The 20,433-nt window shown below is 34.3% G+C and overlaps 1 protein-coding gene across 1 annotated transcript in view; it reads left to right on the top strand.

Annotated features, from left to right (window-relative positions):
- LOC129219727 (triadin-like) overlaps nucleotides 1–20,433 on the top strand; it is a 51,582-nt gene that overhangs the window by 13,879 nt on the left and 17,270 nt on the right. Inside the window, exons 5-9 of the mRNA XM_054854015.1 lie at nucleotides 1,340–1,547; nucleotides 12,252–12,351; nucleotides 14,851–14,944; nucleotides 16,487–16,680; nucleotides 18,250–18,359. Coding sequence (XP_054709990.1) covers nucleotides 1,340–1,547; nucleotides 12,252–12,351; nucleotides 14,851–14,944; nucleotides 16,487–16,680; nucleotides 18,250–18,359 — 706 coding nt within the window. The remainder of the gene's footprint in view (nucleotides 1–1,339; nucleotides 1,548–12,251; nucleotides 12,352–14,850; nucleotides 14,945–16,486; nucleotides 16,681–18,249; nucleotides 18,360–20,433) is intronic.

The following is a 20,433-nucleotide window of genomic DNA, read 5'->3' as shown; positions in this document are numbered from 1 at the left end:
TGGTACAAAATTACTTCGAACCCCAGGAATTTGCACCTTGAAGCTTTTTTTTTTTTTTTTGTAAATAATTTAAGCTAAAATTTTGCACTAACTGCCTACTAAAGGGATGAAAGATTTCCCATACCCCTTAACATTCTAGGTCATTCAAAAAGCTTTTTTTTTTCCCTACATCAGATTAAACTTGTTCCGATTTTCTCAATTTGAGCAGCAGATATGACAGTTTCTATTTTATCAAAAATCCTAGGTTAAACTTGATTCAAGCATGAAGCTAAAGCGCACAAAGTGACAAAAAGCCATGAATTTGAAAACTAGTTTTCAAATACAGAACTGCTGTTTTGCTATGCTCAGGAGCCCTTTAGTTTGTTTAGCTGTGCAAGTTGGTACCAGTTTGTTAGGAACTTGAGGAAGGAATGCTCGTGAAGTGTTTTTTTTTTTTTTTTTAATAACTGAATTATGTGTAATCCCTTCAAGTTCTTATTGTCTTCTGGTGGGAGCAAGATTTTGATATTGCTCTAATTATAACGAACTCTTTACTTAAATTCTATTTTCTATTGGAGAGGGAGAGATATTTTAATTTTATTCTAATAATAAGCATGTTATAATCTGATTCTTTCTAACAGACAGTTTAAAGCTTCACAAACCAAATAAGATTGCAAAACGATCTTCAGGAGCTGGTGACAACCAGCAAGCAGGGCTAAAGCTCCATAGTAAAATAAAAAATCATGTTTTGGGGAATGAGTATGTAGATATTATGAATGATCAATTCATTTACATTTTAAATGCAAAAAAAAAAAAAAAAAAAAAAAACTTTTCATAAAAAGAGAAGATTTTTACCATTAAACAAACATTATGAAGGTAAAAATAGGCGAAAGGCGGAAATAGTTGAATTACATCTTCTTCTGGAAAAATTGTGATGTCTGCCATAAATGAAGCTTGAAGAGGAGTTTTCCTTCTACTAAAAAATTGACTTTTAGCTCCTGTATAAACTATTTTTTTATCATTTAGGAATGCTACTATTCTGAGGTTTTTACTTAATTTTTATTCTAATATAAATCTAGATTTGATCCAAGAGGCTCTTTTTTAAATTTATTGCAGAACTCACTTTCCTAGTGCTTTGTTTATTATTCATTTTGATAGGAGTGAGGCCCCCACCCACCCACCCCCAAGAGCAACAGCACACTCCCCAAAAAACAAGAACAAAATTTCAATGGTGCAGTCTGCCCCATGACTCCCTTTGGCGAACACCCCTGACTTCTTTCTTTTTAAAGAAATTTTATTGATGGCAATCACTTGTTGTAAATAATGATTGTTTAATGTATTAAACATTTACTTGATTCAGATCATGGTGCAAAGCTTTCCTCCAATAACCTCTGGGCGGGTAGCTGTATTACCTGAAGCAGATGAATTTCCTATTATATCTGAGAATCCTTCGGAAACCACAGAATACAAATCTCAATTTGCCTGGCCGAAAAAAACAGAAGGAGAAATTCCATGCACAGCTCGAAAATCTGTTTCAATGGGAATTATTAAAAGTGCTGATGAACCAGGTAAGTTCTGATTTTTAAAAAGCATTTTTTTTTATCCTCCAGAAAATAAGTTTGAATTCATGTAACAACTTCAAAGTGATTTGGAAGCAGAGTTCAAACTCTTCTTCTTTTCAATTTTTTAGAGTCAATTATTTACAAAGTAATAAATGATATTTTTTAGAGGTGTAAAAAAATCTCCTATGGGTTTTTTCCTTTCATCTTTGTTACATTCAATTTAAAAAAAGTATTTTTTCAAGATTTATAAGCATACTTGTGTCTTGGACTATCATACATATGGTAAGCACAAATGATGGACTTGAATGAGAAAAATCATGTTTTCGAAACTACTGCACTTATTACAATAAGTGATACATGAATGTAAAGAGAAATTTTTTTTTTCTTTTAGCTATAAATGTTCAACGTGTGAGCCTTTCGCTGTGAGACAAATGTCTAATCCAGTTGGTTCCATACAGCGTGTGATACTGTTTATGAGGTTGCATTAAAAACACTGTTTATCAACTATCAATGGCGAAAACATTGCAGGAACCTTAAAAATGCATTTATGTAGCATTGCAAATCTTTGACAGAGTGATACTACAACATTGGACAGAATTATGAACCATTATTAGAATGATGCTTAATTGTATGTACAAGATTAAATGAGCCTTTGTGTTGGTAAAAAGTGGTTATTTTACACTCATGTATCACTTATTGAAATATGTGCAGTAGTTTTGAATATATGATTTTTTGAAATCTGATTCATTGTCTGTGCTCACTGTACCATTTCCACCTCTTGTGTAAAGACGACAAGAGAATGCATGGTCTTTTAGAGACGTTTAATCAACATACCAATATTTACAGCTATACTACAAATTACAGATTATTAATGTTACAAAGATATTTTGAACTGCGAGAGCCACACTCCGCGACTCATCTGCCCTTTGCATTACGAGAGTCTCCCCCTTTCACCTATTTACTTTCTCTTATATACGGGGATTAGTTTGGCGGGGAATGCACCCCTGTTTACAACAGTCAGACGATGTTGACAAGATGCGTTAAGATCTTTTCCTTCTGCTGTCGGAGGTTTCCAACCGCGTTGACAAGGTGGTTGAAAAATGTTCCCTATAGTGTCACAGACATCATATCACACCAAACGGAGAAAGTTTATGTGCACAACAAATGTCCAGCTTCGGATAGAATTCAGCTATTCTGAAGATCTAATTTCGAACATTTCTCAGAAAAGGGGAGCAAAAACCGTATTTACGTGTGGTCTTATACTTATCCAGCTCCCATACTGGTGACAGATATAAAACACCCGCGTAACATGTTTTTCTCACGATGAGTGTGGTCTGGGAAAGAATTTCTAGACCGACCCCACACATTGAATCAAAATAGCAAACAACTGGAGAAGTCACATCGGTATAGCTCCTTCCCCCTTAGAAGAACTTTTCGATTAAGAGAAAAGTTTCATTTTTCTGGTGATGACACCCAAGTAAAGTTGATTACAAAAATAGCACTTCTATAGGCAGTACTATGCTAATTCTGGAGTTGCAATTGACTCAATATTCAATTTACATTTTAAAACAAATAAACTACTTTACAATTTTACTTCTACAATGTAAGCAGTGCGAAACTTGTAAGGGTCATATAATTAAAATAGAAAAATCATATATGAATTACAAAAGAAAACAACCACCAAATTAATCATAATATAACGCGTCATAAATGCATTAAAGGTAAAAAGCATCAAATTACTTCACTTATTCGTGAACATTGTTAACGTGCTATTCATTAGAACGCAGTACGAGTACATAACATTCAGAAAACAAAATATGTATATATATATATATATATATAGATTATTATTCCGTACATCACATAATTAATCAGTTTAACTACCTCTCACACTTTTATTATCGAAATTCAACAAAATTCTCCGGTTACAATTTTGGAGGAAAAAAACACATTAATCTTCGACAGGACATCGACAGAGGCTGTCAGCATTTTTGTGCAATTTCCCTGCCCGATGTTTAACTTCGAAATTATAGGGCTGCAAAGCCAGAGCCCAACGCATTAATCTAGGGTTTTTTCCAACATTTGACCATAGCCAGACCAACGGGTTGTGATCACTGACGACTAAAAATTTGTTTTTGTCCACATAGTAGTGTAATCTTTTTATTGCGAAAACAATGGCTGCGCATTCCTGTTCCGTAGTCGAATACCTTCTCTCAACGTCAGAGAACTTCTTGCTTAGGTAGATAATGGGATGTTCTTCTCCTTTGTCATCCAGTTGGCTTAACACTACTCCCATACCTAAGTTGCTAGCATCGGTCTGCACAATAAACTCTTTCTCAAAATTTGGTGCAAAAAGGACCGGTTTGCTCGTTAATTTTTGTTTTAACTCAAGGAAAGCTTTCTCACATTCCGCCGTCCAAGTAATTTCCCCCTTCTTGGTTTTCCCTTTTAACGCATCGGTTAAGGGAGCTGCGATAACTGAACAGTGATCCACGTAGTGAGAGTAATAACCCACTAGCCTGAGAAATGCTCGGATTTGCGTTTTTGTTTAAGGAGTGGGGAAATTTAAGATGCTTTGAACTTTGGCCTCAGCGGGAGAGCGCAAACCGTGACCTACTACATGCCCCAGATACTTTACTTCCCTTTGAGCAAATTTACACTTAGAGGGCTTGATAGTTAGTTTCGCTTTTGTTATTCGATCTAATACCATTCCAATTTCCTGCAAGTGTTTTTCCCAGGAGTTGGAAAATATAGCTATATCGTCCAAGTACGGTAAAGCGAAATTTTCAAAACCTCTTAATAATTCGCTCATTAATTTGGAGAAGAAATATGCTCCATTTTTGAGCCCGAAACTTAAGCGTAGAGGTCGGTAAGTTCCAAAAGTGGTACAGAAAGCCGCATATCTTTGCGCATTTTTACTTAAAGGAATTTGCCACTATCCTTTTGCCAAATCCAAAATTGTAATGTATTTGGCTGCCGACACTATCTCAACCCGTTCTTCTATGTTAGGAAGAGGAAAATATTCGGTTCTTATGATTTCGTTCAATCGACGATAATCAATACACGGCCTCGGATCTTTTCCTTCCGTTTCGACCAGAATTATCGGGGATGTATAGTCTGATTCCCCGACTTCAATTATTCCTAATTTCAACATTCGCTGAATTTCATTTTTTAAAATCTCATTTTGACGATAAGATACCCGGTAAGGTTTCGATCTTATCCGTTTATCGCTAATAAGTTCGATGTCGTGTTCCACCAAATCGGTTAACCCAGGCTCATTTGAAAAGCATTTAGAATAACGGTTCAACAACTGATTTAACTGAGCAATTTGAGAATCTGAGAGGTTTTTATTTAACTCGTTTGTCTCGATTATTTCTTTAAAATCGTAAATTGTCGAACTATTGCTTAAATAGGGAATGTCTATCTCTTGGTCTATTAAGTTCTTGTCGTCTACCGTAACTAATAAGTTCACGTATTCAGCTCTCTTATAGTACGGTTTTAACATATTAATGTGGTAAATTTGTGATCTATCCTTCTTTCCCGGGATTTCTATTAGATAATTCGTTTCAGATATCTTACTGCGAATAATTCCTGGGCCAATCCACTGAACGGACAATTTATTCGGTCTGTTCGTTGCCAAAACAAGAACCTGATCCCCAATTTGGAATTCTCTTTTTACAGCGTTTTTGTCATACCACGCTTTTCTTTTGATCTGCATTTCTTCCATCTTTGCGGTAGCCACCTCTTGGCATCGCTTTAGTCGATTGATCAAATTAAATACGTGCTCGGTTACTTCGCTGCTTTCTACCTCTGGTTCTACCCAATGTTCCATAATCAAAGTTTCAGGCGTCCTAAGATTTTTCCCATAGACCAATTCTGCAGGCGTGTATCCTGTACTTTCACGTGTCACAGTACGCAACGCTAAAAGAATTGATGGTAGGTGTCTATCCCATTCGGATCCGAATTCCAAACATAGGGCTCGCAATAGTCTCTTTAGGGTACGGTGGAAACGTTCAACCGGATTGCTTTGTGGATGATAAACCGAACTGTGTTTAATTATAATTCCGAACCTTTCAAAAAACTCAGTTGTTAGGATACTAGTAAAAGAAGGCCCTTGATCGCACTGAATTTCTCTAGGAAAGCCTATGCGACTAAAAATGTTCAAAAGCGAGTCAGTTACAGTGACTGAATTAATGTTTGCCACGGGTAACGCTTCGGGATATTTTGAAGCCATGCATATCGCAGTAATAAGATATCGATTCCCCTTTTCGGTGATCGGAAGAGGTCCGACACAATCAATATTCAATTTGGTAAAAACTTCTTGAATAACGGGCACTAACTTCAGAGGGGCTTTTATTCGATCGTTAGGATGCCCTGTCTTCTGACATATTTCACACGTTTTAACAAAATCATCCATTTCTTTAAAACAATTCGGCCAATAAAAATACCGGCTTAATTTGTCTTTCGATTTAGTACTACCCATATGCGAGGAAGTAGATTCGTGGCACAGGGCTTTGATATTTTCACGTAACCTTTTCGGTACTACCAATAATTTTATTAACTTCCCTAAACGATCTTCCTTAGTTTTGAAAAGCATCCCCTTTTCGAGAAAATAAGTCTTTTTCACTGACCCAGTTTCTTGACCCAGTACCCTTTTAATTAATTCTTTAAGTTCGGGGCATTCATTTTGAGCCTTAATAAACTGATCTCTATCGAGCTTCAATAGAGCTAATTCGGGGGAGTCTTCTTCTACAGCAGGTATAGAAATTTGATTTCTTTCGTCAGGGGTAATACGTATCGCGCATTCTTCTTCCGGAACCTGGGGTTTATCTTTCGGATCCAAAACTGAAATGTCAAGTTCAGTGTTGACCCTTTCCCTTTGAACTTGCGAGCGAGTTTGAACGGCATTCACGGACTCCACAGGGGGAAAAACCTTTCCGTTTTGCTCTTTGATAAGAGCAGCAGTTCTATTTCCTAACAGATACCTATTTTGATTTAGTTCATTGCCACAGACGGCAGCCTTGGTTGTGAAAGTTCCGAATGACCCTGAAATCTCAACTACAGCTAAGGGTAGGCATATCAACTCTAGACTTAATGGTTGTCTTATCCACACATTTTCACCGCAAAAATTTGCCGGTTGTACATAATTTAAACTCACCAAATCTACAGTTGCCCCGCTATCCCGAAGAAATTCGATAGGTTTACCGTTAACGAACCCCCTTTCTATATATGGGGCTAAGAAATCCGCCTGTTTTTCCGCCTCAATAGAGTTTATAGACTCAATTCCATTTTCTTTCTTCAGCTTTGGGCAAGCTGGTTTAATGTGACCCACTACGTTACAATGATAACACGCGGAGCCGCACGTTTTTCGAATTCTTTCCTGTTTTGCGTGTTAGAATTTACAGACATAGCTGTCTGATTTCCTTCACCCCTTTTACTCCATTTCTCCTTAGAGGCCGTCCCCCCGAAAGACGGTTTATCGTTCCTCCCTGCCTTTTCTTGGGGTTTCGGTTTGTATTTTCTGGCTTCATCGTAGTTATCAAATTGTTCTGAAAGTTTGGCGGCTGATTTGTAACTAGTCCAGTCGTCGAGAAAATGACTTTTCATTTCTGGACCGGCACGTTTTTTCAACTGATCCATTACCATGAGCTCTTTCAATTGGTCAAAACTTTCTATCTCCAGCCCCGCTAACCATTCATTTAAATAATTAGTGATTTCAAAAGTGAAATCTTTCCAGGAATTTTCGGGTTTCTTCTGATGTTGAGTGAATTTTTGTCGAAAGACTTCTGAACTTAATTTATATCTTTTTAGCAACACTTGTTTTACATGATGGTAATCCGATGCTACTTCTTCGGGCTCCCTCGCGATCAGCTGCACTATATCCAGTGGCAACAAGCTAAGCAAATGAGCGACCCAATTTTCCTCGGGAATTTCAGCTCTCTTTGCTTGTCGCTCGAAGATCACCAGATATAGGCTGATGTCCGATTGTTTTGCATCAAATTCAGGAATTAGTTTCTTAATGTTTAAGCACGACACGATAGATGGCGGTCCTACATTATTATTTTCAAAAATGGAAGGGTTTTCACATTTTAATTTTAACATTTCTAGCTCGTGTTTCATTTGAATTTCTTTTTCTTTTAATGCATGTTCTCTTTGTTTCTCCTGTTCAGCCCTTTGTAATTCTTCTACCCTCTCTTTTTCAGCTATTTCTTCCTCTAATTTCCTAGTGGAGATTATATTTTCGAAGAGGGTCCTAACAAAATCCTCTTCGTAATCGTTGGAACTCGTAATTGCCTTTTTAAGTTCGACAATTTTCCACTCTGAAGTAACGATTACCCCTAAATTCTCCGCCAGGATTAGCAAATCCTGCTTCTTTCCTTTTCCAAGGAACGCCATTTCAAAGAATACAAAATTTACAACAAGAAATTACTTAATTAGCTAATTAGAAAGCAAAAGAAAGTTAATGTACTCGTACTTGAGTTCCCACAGCTAACTTTTAAATGACTTAAAATGTACACAATTTTCCCGTACAAGATTTGCACTGTCATACATTTAACTAATTAGAATTAAGCTAATTCCAAAACTTAAAACTTAATATAGCAATAATAGACCAGTGCCAATAGCTTTGAAAATGGTAAAAAGTCGAAAAAATTTAGAACAGGATAAAACCAGTTAGAAAGGTAAGAAAATCTAATAACATTAATAGGAAACATAAATTACGGGCGAGCTGAGTTCGGGAAGGGGGGTGTAGGGGGGTTTAAGGGGGGGAAAACGGTTTATCACGATTTCCGGAAAAACTAAGAGTCTTATCGAAAAAAACTAAATTGCAAAGTTGTTGGTAATAAAAAGATCTACAACTTTTGCATTTGCACTTTTTTTCAATAACGTCAAAATATATGCGAAAAATTCAAAAAACCGACTTTTTGGTTTTTTATTTTTATCTCCCACAAAAAGATTTTTTTTTTCATTAAATCTAATTAAAAGTTACCTTATTATGTCCCAAATACACTGTAATTTTTTGGATTTAAAATATTTATTTTTTCTACTTATTTTGATTCAGTAGTAAAAAACCATCAGAATTTTCAATCAAAAAATCTCACGTCAAAATATCTGATTTTTTAAAAAAATTGGAGCAAGTTTTTTTCGTTCGAATCTCTACTTTTTGATGGTACAAAAAACAATATACCATACTATAGAAATTTTTCGCAAAAAATGAAGAAAATCAAAAAACTCGTATTTGAAAAAAAAAAAAAAGTCATAACTATGTAAAAATTTTAAGCTCCTTATTAAAATGTACACTTTAATTACTCGAAAAATGAAATTTTTCATGTTACATTGACACAAACTGAAAATAAAAATATCTTAAAATAATTAAAAATCAAGCTACAGCATGCATTTGTTTTATATCCTTCTCATCCACCATTAGACGGTGACTGCAGTGTCCCCTATAGTTTTTTGGAGTTACGAATAGCAAGCTACACTGTAGGATGGGATAAATGAGTAATTTCCGCAATTTCGAACTGTGTAACCTTGAATATTATGAAAAATAATCAGTTTTCCAATTGTGTTTGCTGTTAATTATTGTGTTTGCTGTTAATTTAATAAATAGCTTAAAATTTTACATAGTGATGATTTTTTTTTTTCAAATTCGAGTTTTTTTGATTTTCTTCATTTTTTGCGAAAAGTTTCCATAGTATTGTGTATTGTTTTTTATACCATCAAAAAGTAGAGATTCCAACGAAAAAAACTTGCTCCGATTTTTTTAAAAAATCAGATATTTTGACGTGAGAATTTTTGATTGAAAATTCTGATGGTTTTTTACTACTGAATCAAAATAAGGAGAAAAAATAAATATTTTAAATCCAAAAAATTACAGTGTATTTGGGACATAATAAGGTAACTTTTCATTAAATTTAGTGAAAAAATTTTTTTTTTTGTGGGAGATAAAAATAAAAAACCAAAAAGTCGTTTTTTTTTGAATTTTTCGCATATATTTTGAGGTTATAGAAAAAAAGTGCAAATGCAAAAGTTGTAGATCTTTTTATTACCAACAACTTTGCAATTTAGTTTTTTTCGATAGGACTCTTAGTTTTTCCGGAAATCGTGATAAACCGTTTTCCCCCCCCTTAAACCCCCCTACACCCCCCTTCCCGAACTCAGCTCGCCCGTAATTTATGTTTCCTATTAATGTTATTAGATTTTCTTACCTTTCGAACTGGTTTTATCCTGTTCTAAATTTTTTTGGTCTCAAACATTATTGGCACTGGCCTATAAGTCAATGACAACTCAAGAAAAAGCAAAGGTACATACCCCAAATTTTCTTGAGCGCCTTTCTTCTTTTTGTAATCCACAATTGGCACGTGCACAATAGATTTTCTTCGGCAAGATTTGCCCACCAACACACACACACACTTTTGAAGGTCAGCTTGACCTTTTCACAGAATGGTCAGTTTGACCATTTATCGGTTGATCAATGTGATCACAAAAGCAGAACTTTGACGGCGTTTCTGCTCTTAAACAGGTCCGGTTGACCCTCTCTTCAGCGCGAACACAAGCCTCCGTGACTGGATTCCGCTACAGCAACTTGCGGCCAGTTTGACCGTTTCCAACGTTGCACAGATCAAGGTGATCTCTTCAGCATATGGTCAGTTTGACCCTTCCAGCGCAAACAGCGAGATCCTGGAGAACTCAGAAACCTTCGGTCAGTTTGACCGTTTCCAACGCTGCAATCCTAAGATCAGGGTGATCTCACAATCTTGTGGTCAGGTTGACCACTCACAAAGCGAACAGCAAATCTTTAAGAGACGCGAAAGTTTCAGTTTCGTTCGTCATTTCTCTTTTTCTCCGCGTTGCAAGCAGACGAAAACGAAAAGCCCCCTTTTCGGAAGAACGGAACAAACTCCGCTTCAAACAGCTGTTCGGGAATTCTTTGAGGAGCGGGAGAAAGCATCGACTTTTCTTCTCCCCTCGTTTTCTTTATGAGCAAAGAGTCAGTTCAGGGTTATCTTTCGCACCCCACTTCTGACACCATTTTAAGCTGTACCGTTTCCACCTCTTGTGTAAAGACGACAAGAGAATGCATGGTCTTTTAGAGACGTTTAATCAACATATCAATATTTACAGCTATATTACAAATTACAGATTATTAATGTTACAAAGATATTTTGAACTGCGAGAGCCACACTCCGCGACTCATCTGCCCTTTGCATTACGAGAGTCTCCCCCTTTCACCTATTTACTTTCTCTTATATACGGGGATTAGTTTGGCGGGGAATGCACCCCTGTTTACAACAGTCAGACGATGTTGACAAGATGCGTTAAGATCTTTTCCTTCTGCTGTCGGAGGTTTCCAACCGCGTTGACAAGGTGGTTGAAAAATGTTCCCTATAGTGTCACAGACATCATATCACACCAAACGGAGAAAGTTTATGTGCACAACAAATGTCCAGCTTCGGATAGAATTCAGCTATTCTGAAGATCTAATTTCGAACATTTCTCAGAAAAGGGGAGCAAAAACCGTATTTACGTGTGGTCTTATACTTATCCAGCTCCCATACTGGTGACAGATATAAAACACCCGCGTAACATGTTTTTCTCACGATGAGTGTCGTCTGGGAAAGAATTTCTAGACCGACCCCACACATTGAATCAAAATAGCAAACAACTGGAGAAGTCACATCGGTATATCACTAGCAGTTTACAATTCTCACAGTATGTCCAATGTGGACTGTGTGGGAAAACAAGAAAGAATTATTCTTTCTGTCATCGCCATGGTTGCTTCTCATGATTTAATTTTACATTTTTATTGAACCAAATATCTGTTAATTACTTGAAATATATATGTATATAGTAGACCCTCATTTTAAGCGGCAGTTACATTCTACGCAAATGTCGCGTAAATTATGACTTAATTGTAGTATTAAAATCGAGGTTAGGTTTCATAGATTTAAAAGAAGTGAGAAATGAATACAATTTCTAGTGATAAATAAATACAAAATAAATTTAATGTGTACCGTTTTCGATACATATGCACAAATTGCTAAAAGACCATGAATTAACTTAGTGTTTGTAAAAAAAGCTGGTTATGATAGTCTTTTGGCAGTCATCAATCAATTTTTCTTTGTAACTTAGTGTAGGGCATTAACGCATCTATGATCACTCGCATCACTTCCATGACGGGATGTCCTTTCACTAACAAATCAGAAAAATCATTTGCTGTTGTCAAGGGATGACTCATTGTTGTCAGTATCCTTGATGGTTTTGTCCTCTTTTGTCACTTATAAAAATTCTTCCAATGAGTTCTGAATTGTGTGCGTTTAATAACTTCACTTCTGGAGAGAGCTGTGGAATCAATTACTAAAAAGGTCTCCAGTGGTCCAAACTTGCTTAATAGCAAGCCAAAATACTGTTTTTTGCATGTTATCTGCAATATCAGGAGCTTGGATTTTGAAATGGGGAAAATTTTTATCTGTTTACAAACCTGCATCAGAACAAAATAGACATCAAATCTTGAACCATGTGTAATTAAATCTGTGTAAAAAAAGGCATAAAATGAAAGTATACTGTATATATAGATTTGGTTATTTTACATTTTAATAGTTTCAGTCACTTATTGATGTCATTGACAGTTTGTTTTAAATTTAGTTAGAACTTTTAGTAATATTTAAAGGCTTGCTTCATTTATTAAAAATGAATTATGATTTTTTTTAGACATGTCTGTGCCAAAGTTCAAAGCTGCTGCCATACACAGACAATGCACAAAGAAAAAAGAAGCTACTATTCCAGATAAAAAACCTCAAGATAGCAAAAAGTATGTTAAGTGAATTTTTATGTCATTTTAGTTGTTCTGTTGAGGTATTTTACTATGCAATAGCAATCCTTAAACTAGTATGTTGTGGCTGTCACAAAACTTTCTTCTATATCTTTATTATTATTCTGATCCCTGCCCATGCTTGATGAGGAAGCAATATTCCCAGCAAAAACATAATTACACACCCCAAAACTTGACCATCCCAATTTCTGATTTATCTCAAAAGCAAAGCAAAGAATGAAAATTGAAAATTATTTTTAAAGCCTTAAAATAATTACAAACATTTATTTGTTAACAAGCACAAGATGGCAACAGTTAAAAAGTTTAAATCACCCTGATTTTCTGGTCATTTTCCAACAATTAAAATCATGCGAAATATGCAGACGACAGTTTAGTACGATCTAGCTTTCCTATTGTTGCAGTTATAAAGCTATTTTTATTCACACAACAAAAAAAAATCAGCCGCCCATGGAGCGATTGGTGCCAAAATTGAACCAACGCCTGTTTACATATGGATTCACATTTATTCCTAATTTCATCCAGAATGTTGTATTACTTCTTGCGATATGGCACTCACATTGGAAATAAAGAACGTTCAATTGCCCTTACGCCTTTTCAGCTGTTTGACACTAAAACAGAACCATCTCTTATACCCTCTATAAGGTACTTGTCGATAAACTTTTGTTTGATTCCGTTCATTATTTCTTGAGATACAACAGTCGCAATTGACAACAAAAAAACGTTCCATAGCTCAATCTCCGTTTGAGCTATTGACACCAAAATTGAATTAGCACCTGTACCTGTTAGGGGCAACATATGGACCAAATTTTGTTTGGTTCCACCAGTTACTTCCGGGGGAATAGCAGGCATGCATAACTAAAGAAACGTCCAATTGCTCCACCCCTCTTGGAGGAATTCGCGCCAAAAACCGATGGTCACAAGTTCACATAGGGGCATATATGTGTACCAAATTTCATTTGATTTCATGCGGTAGTTTTTGCTGTAGAGCTGCCACAAAAAACTGGTCACACAGACAGACAGACATTTTCCAAAAATAGTCGAAATAGACTCAACACACCTCAAAACGTTCGAATCCGTCAAAATTTGAAATTCAAAAATTTGCACAAATCCAATACTTTCTTATATATATTAGATATAGAAGAAAGTAAAAAATAAGCCTTGTCAAATTCTTCCTGGTTTAAATTACTGATGAAACGATCAAAATAAAAATATAAAATTGATGATTCTTGATATTTAAATTGTAAGATTTTCTTAACAGACACTACAGATTTTTTGCTTTAATAATGAACTGTAATGAGAATGTATGCAGTTAATAAAGATAAACCGTTTAAAGTTCTTATATTAATGTTCATTTTTCTGATTTGCAAAAGCCCTACCAAACCTTTAGCAGCAACTTTTTTTTTCTTACTTAAGCTCTGTATCTCAAACTTTGACCTAATGAGGAGGCAATCATCTTATACTTTAAAAAACTGATTTGTTGCACAGAATTTATATACTTTCTCAATAATGTTTTAGAAAATGTACTTGCATGTAAAATGAAATTTCTGCAATGAAAAGATGAAGTAAGAGTGCGTAACTGAAGAAACTTTGAAATGTTAAGAAAACTTAACCTAGGTTGGTTATTTGTTTCGAACTAAAAAGCATTAGCAGTGCTTTATCAATAACTGGGTGCTGTTCCTCAAAATATTTGGTTCATTATTGTACAAATAAGGTATATTTAAAGTCAATTGGCTTTATACCATCATTTTTTCGAACAAAATAAATATCTGCTTTTTGCAGTAAAGCTGGTAAGAGTATTCTTTTTTTTTTTACCTAACGAAAATTTGTCAACCATGACACCTGATAATATGTGTTTCTCCAAATGTTTCTCAACAACTACAGCACTGGATGGCACTATGGATACAGCACTATGGATAGTAAATATTCATATCTGTATACATTTCGTGTATATCATGCACATGACTTGTGTAGTCTGTGTTTATGTCCTGGTTATCATGTACATGTAAAGTTGCATCTGAATCAAATACATGGAGCCTTAAAACTTTAAACAGCAATTTCTCATTTTGAACTCAGCTGCAGATACAACTTTTGTGCTTGGCATGGCAGAAAACAGCAATATTCAGTTATTTTTCAGGAAGAAGTAAAAGCAAAGCACTCTACTTTTGCATCAGATTTTAAAACTGTTTTACACAGATGTAAAGAAATGTCCTACATGTTAAGAAATGCTATATGATAGTATTTTACAACTTAATATTATTAGTTTTCTAATAAACTAACTCACAAATGTTATTTAAAATACATTGGAAGAAATATTGATCTAATGAAATAAATTAATGCTATTGCTTTTTTTTTTTTTTTTTTCAAATCTTAGAACAAAAGTTTAGCCAAGAGAATATGATGCTGTTTTGAAATCTAATTGAAATTGAATTTAAAATATTTTTCTTTATTCACTAACTGTAGTTTTCATGCTTCCTTCAGAAAAGTGAAAACTGAGTACAAAGCTAAGTACAAGCCGTTTACTTCCTATGTTTATGTGGATGGCCAGTGGAAGAAAACATCCAGACTTCTAAAGGTTTCATAATTTCTCATTTAAATAATCGTAAATATTATTTTAATATTTTACTGTTGTTGCAAATGACAAAACACAGAGGCAGAAATGATGGTATAAGTTAGACTATGCCAAAAACATAATGCACTGCCTTGGGCAATGTCCTCATCCTTTCTTTTTTTTGTATTGTAGATATTCTTGTCTGAAGTTTTTTTAAATTAAAATATTGAATCAAATAACATGTTGATTCTGCCTCAAAAATGTTGCTGTATGCAATGTAAGAGTCTTAATTAATGCATTCAGAAATATTTGTTAATGCAGTAAGAATCTTGGTTTATGCGTCATGAACAGGCCAGAGGAAAAGCCAGTGAGATAAATTGGCAGATAACAAGGAGGGTTATATTAATGAAGAAATAAAACATACAAAACAAACTTATGAATCAATTAATGACATTGAATTGTTTTTCGTGATCAATTTAATGCTATTGGCGACATATTAGAGAGTCAGAAATCAGTTTACAAGGTTATTTCTTTTGAAAAGGTGATATAACCGAGGTCGTTAAAACTAACAAATGAACTAACATTCAAGCAACTGATATGTGCATCTACAATAAATCTAGTTTATTCTTACATAAGGATGAACATTTGTCTAAAGACACCAAAAGAAAATTATGTTACCAATTGCTTTTTTTAATAGTATAAAAATCAATTTGAAATATTCCAATTGTTTTTTAGTGAAATAAGAATTTAAACCATTATAAATAAAGATGTAGGGAATTCAGCAGAATGAAATACATCCCTGTTTTATTTATGAGCTGAAAGGAAACTGTAGAATTTTGTGAGAAATACAATTCTCTGTTTTTACTATTCATATGATTTCAAATCTAAAACAAAGTTTTATTGCGTGATATATCCAAATGAATATAATGAGACATGATAGTACGAGGGGTTACTATATAAGTTTTTGTTTATATCACCAAAAGAATGCGAAAATTTGTTTAATTCAATGTATTATATTTACTATTTATTTATTTTGTATTTAACAGAAATTTATCTTACAGCGATTTGAATCAAAATAAACAATGAAAAATATTTTTAAAAGAAAAAAAGATTTTCATCTGTATTGGTAATAATAAAAGTTTGACATAAAAAAAATATATCAAAAGCAAAATACAAATAGGTGTTGTATATTGCCATTTATTACTGATATAGCAATAATGACATGTTTCTGCCTTGTTATTTCTCAAGGGTACCGATTTAGGGAAGGTTACATCACCGACTGCACCATTGAAATTTTAGGGAGGGGAGTGTTTTGAGGGGCATTTTTCTCTTTTTTCGAGGGTTTTAGGAGAGGTCTTATTGTATATGGGGGTGAGTGCCCTTGCTCTTGATTAGGTGGGGGGGGGGGGGGGCACTCTTATATTTCTTACAAAAATGAAGAAAAAGGGCATTACAAGATAACCCCCTTTATCCCTTTTAAATACATTGATGAGAAGAATTCATTTGTTTACTAAATCTTTTTGAAAAGCTTATTTGATATTATCTGAACAGGCGATTATTTTCTAGGTACCAGAAAAACCAGTTGAAACTCATGAAGAGCCATGGTTTGTGGAAGTTGTGGAGAGATTGCAGAAGGCTAATGAATACAGATGGAGAGGTCACACTGGTGAACTATTACCAGAGATTTATAAGCAGCCTCCTGAAATCCCCCCTTCCCGATCCAAGCTGGCTCTTCCTGAATTGCAGATGAATGTAACAAAGTAAATATTCATTAGTTTCATATTGTCATTTCCAAACACTTTGGGGGCAATTGAACCAATAAGAAGCAAAGGGATGTAAGTGAACTTTAAAATGTTTCGAGTGAAATGCATGCAAACTTCAAACCACATGTAGGCTTTCATTGAAAAGTTTTTCTAAATCATGCTGTATAGCAGCACTTGCTAGGGTTACTATTATGTCTTGCCACAAAACAGATGGCAGAAAGTTTACCATTTTTACTATAGTTGGGGCAAGCCTAACCTGGCAGCGTCTTAATGCTGTGATTCGGATCAGCAGAGTCTTTATAATGCTGCCAGGTTAGGCTTGACCAACTATAGTTATCTCCAAGTTTTTATCATTCTGTTACTTCCACCCCTCTGCGTGTAGGTGCTTCAGTTATAAAAATTGCTCACATTAGCTAATAGATGTTTAAAAGTAAAATCACACGAATGTGTGGAAATTCTGTGATATAATTTTTAAAAAATAATAAACTATTGAAGTAATACATATAGACGTTTAAAAATAAAATCACTCAAATGTTTGAAAATTCTGTGATATATATATATATATATATATATATATATATATATATATATATATATATATATATATATATATTAAACCATTACAGCAATAACTTGGGATATGGTACCATTTAGGCGTACAAAAAAATACAACATTATGTTTTAGATTGGAGAAGGTCAAAAATGGAATACCAACCAAGAATTATATTTTAGTTTATATTGCATATCTTTTATTGCTTTTTTTTTTATTTAGCTGTTATTTTATTTTAAGTTTGTTTTTGTTACTTGTGTGTTAATTGCATCCCAAACAGGAATGATCATTTATAATAATTTATCTTATCCGTCTTTATTTGAAAAGAATGCTTACCCAATTACTGTTCTTCAAGAGGAAAGTTTTGTCTTTGTCATCAACTCCCAAATCATTTAAATTCAATATTTCTGAAATCACAACATTCACTAGATAATCCTACCAGGAAACCATACAGTGGTGTGATAATGAAAAAAATTAAATAAGTAGCAATTGTAAAAGCAGTGTAAAACATGGGGAGGTCGAGCTTTCTCATAGTTTCTGAAAATTTTACTTGAGAGCTTGAGTCCACTATCACCCCTACATTAAATGTGGGATATGTTAGGTTAAGGTTTCACTGTAAAAGCATGCACAGTAAATCCTCATTTTGTTTGACAACACACGGTTTAAGATTTGGTGTTTTTATTTTGTTTTATGCAGATGTGGCACTGCAAACAGATAAAACTTTCCCCTTCTTCAAAATCCAAACTTTTGAGATTTCCAATAACAGACAGTAAACTGAACTTTGTCATGCTAATAAACAAACTTGGGTCACTGGAGACATTTTTTTGGGGGGGGGGGGGGATTGGTTCTAGAGCTCTTTCTAGAAGTAAAGTTATTAAACTTACTTTTGTTTTGGGGTACTGTATTCTCATCTTTTGTTCAATTACGTTTTAAAAGCGTCTAAATATTATTACTAAACTAATTACAGAACAAATTTCCCTTTCACTTACTTTTTCTTTTATCAAATTTATTTTTAGATGTCATCAATCCACCTCTAAGAAGTCTGATTCCAGAAAAAGAGAAACTCATACAGATTTTTCTAAAGAGAAGAAAAAAGACAAAGAAGCTAAAACACCACCAGCATTAAGTAAAGCTTCACTTAAATTATAAAGCAGTACTTTTATAAAGAATAAAGAATAAATACCTTTGTGCTGAAAAATTAAAATGTCAGTAATCCAACGTTATTAAGCACAAAACTTGCAATTGATTGCAGACACGTGTTTCGGTGTTACAAGGAACACCTTTTTCAATGCAAAGAAGTGTGAGCTTTTGGATGAAAAGTCATCCGAAAAAAGCAACACGGTGGAACAGGAGGTAGTATAAATATCAAAAAATAGAAATTAAACAAAACAAAAAAGATAAAATGACACATGGAGACAAAATTTATTATATAATTCCATCAGGAAAAAACCGTTAAGTAATAAATTTTAAAAGAAAACCCATAAACAATGCAAAAAGTCCAAAAATGAAACCACTCTGAATAAATTAGCAATAAATTTACCAGCGGGAAAAACTATGTATGGAAGCAATGTATCAAATGGAGAAATGCAGAAAAAACAGAGTGAAGGATAAACATATTGGAATTAGTTAATCACAAAACGAAATAAGAAAGCAAAAAATGAAAAAATAAAAGTAAGAAATGTACGACGTTTACATAAAAATAATAGAAAATCTAAACCAATTTTAACAAAGCAGTCCACACAGAGGAAAAATAGGGAATTGCAGTAAGATCGTTAACTAAATTAGAACGGTTCCTCAGGATGTGAAAAGATTCCCAAAAATCAAGATCCAACGAATTGGGGCATTTTTGGATAATTTGATAAGAGTTAAAATCAAAAGAGTGATTCGATTCCCAACAGTGTTGAGCAATACTGGATTTATTCAGCTGTTGTTTTCTCACATAGCTTTGATGTTCTTTTAACCGAAATTTCAAAGAACGGCGGGTCTGTCCGATGTATCCGAGTCCGCAATTGCAAACAATTTTATAGATCCCACAGCAATTAAGAGGGTGAATAGAATCTTTAAGAGAAGAGAAAGAAAGTTTATTGATAGGAGAAAATACCACTTGGAATTGGAATCGCTTCAGAATCTTAGCAACCTGAAAACTGATACCAGGGAAGAAAGGCAGAACAACTAAATTCTTAGTGTTAAAAGTTCTATTAAGAACTAAACTAATGATTTGATTTCTTCTGGTCCATACTTAGAGATTTCTAAAGATCCTAGTGAAAATGAGTTAAAGACTATTTCTTCGGCTGTCAAGTCTGTTCAGTCTATTCCAATAAATGTTAAACGCTCTGTTATTCCTTCTATTGCTAATTGCGCTAGATTTTATGCTTTACCCAAGGTACATAAAGCTGGCATTCCTTTCAGACCGATTGTTTCCAATATTGGTACGGCTTCTTATAAACTTGCAAAATATTTAGTCTCTGTGTTTTCTCCTCTTATGAGTAATAATGTATTCACTGTAAAAAACTCTATCGAGTTTGTCAAAAAAATTCAGAATTGCGTTCCAAATAATTCTTTTATGGTTTCTTTTGATGTGAACTCATTATTTACGAACGTTCCGGTCGAGGGTTCATTGTTATGCCTTCAGAGTAGACTGTCTGAATTTCATTTTACCTCTAAGGAAATTGAGGATTTAGTTTTCCTTACTCATACTTGTCTAAGGCAAAGTTCCTTTGTTTTTAATGGTAAATTTTATACTATGTTGGATGGTTTGGCAATGGGAAACCCACTTAGCCCCATCCTTAGTGATATTTACATGCATTACTTTGAGGTCAAGTTGTTTCAGAAACTACAGTTTCAATTCTATGTTCGCTATGTTGATGACTGTTTTGTTCTTATGAACCACGGTCAACTAAGCATTGATGATGCTTTATCCATTTTAAATTCCATTGATCCTCATATTCAATTCTCTTGTGAAAAAGAACAGAATAATTGCCTTCCATTTCTGGATGTTCTCGTTTCTCGAACTGAGTCCGGTTTTGAAACTACGGTTTATCGTAAACCTTTTGCTGTTTCCTTACCCCCACATAGATTATCGTCTCACCCTCCTAATCAAAAATATTCAGCTTTCAACACATATGTTTATCGTGCAATGAATATTTGTTCTTCACCTGAGCTTCTTAATGCGGAACTTAACTATATAAGAGCTGTGGCTG

The sequence above is a fragment of the Uloborus diversus genome, chromosome 4 (genome assembly GCF_026930045.1).
Source record: "Uloborus diversus isolate 005 chromosome 4, Udiv.v.3.1, whole genome shotgun sequence".
In the NCBI taxonomy this organism is placed as follows: Eukaryota; Metazoa; Arthropoda; class Arachnida; order Araneae; family Uloboridae; genus Uloborus; species Uloborus diversus.
The sequence above is the reverse complement of the archived record's forward strand: the minus strand, read 5'-3'. Positions and strand labels throughout refer to the sequence as shown.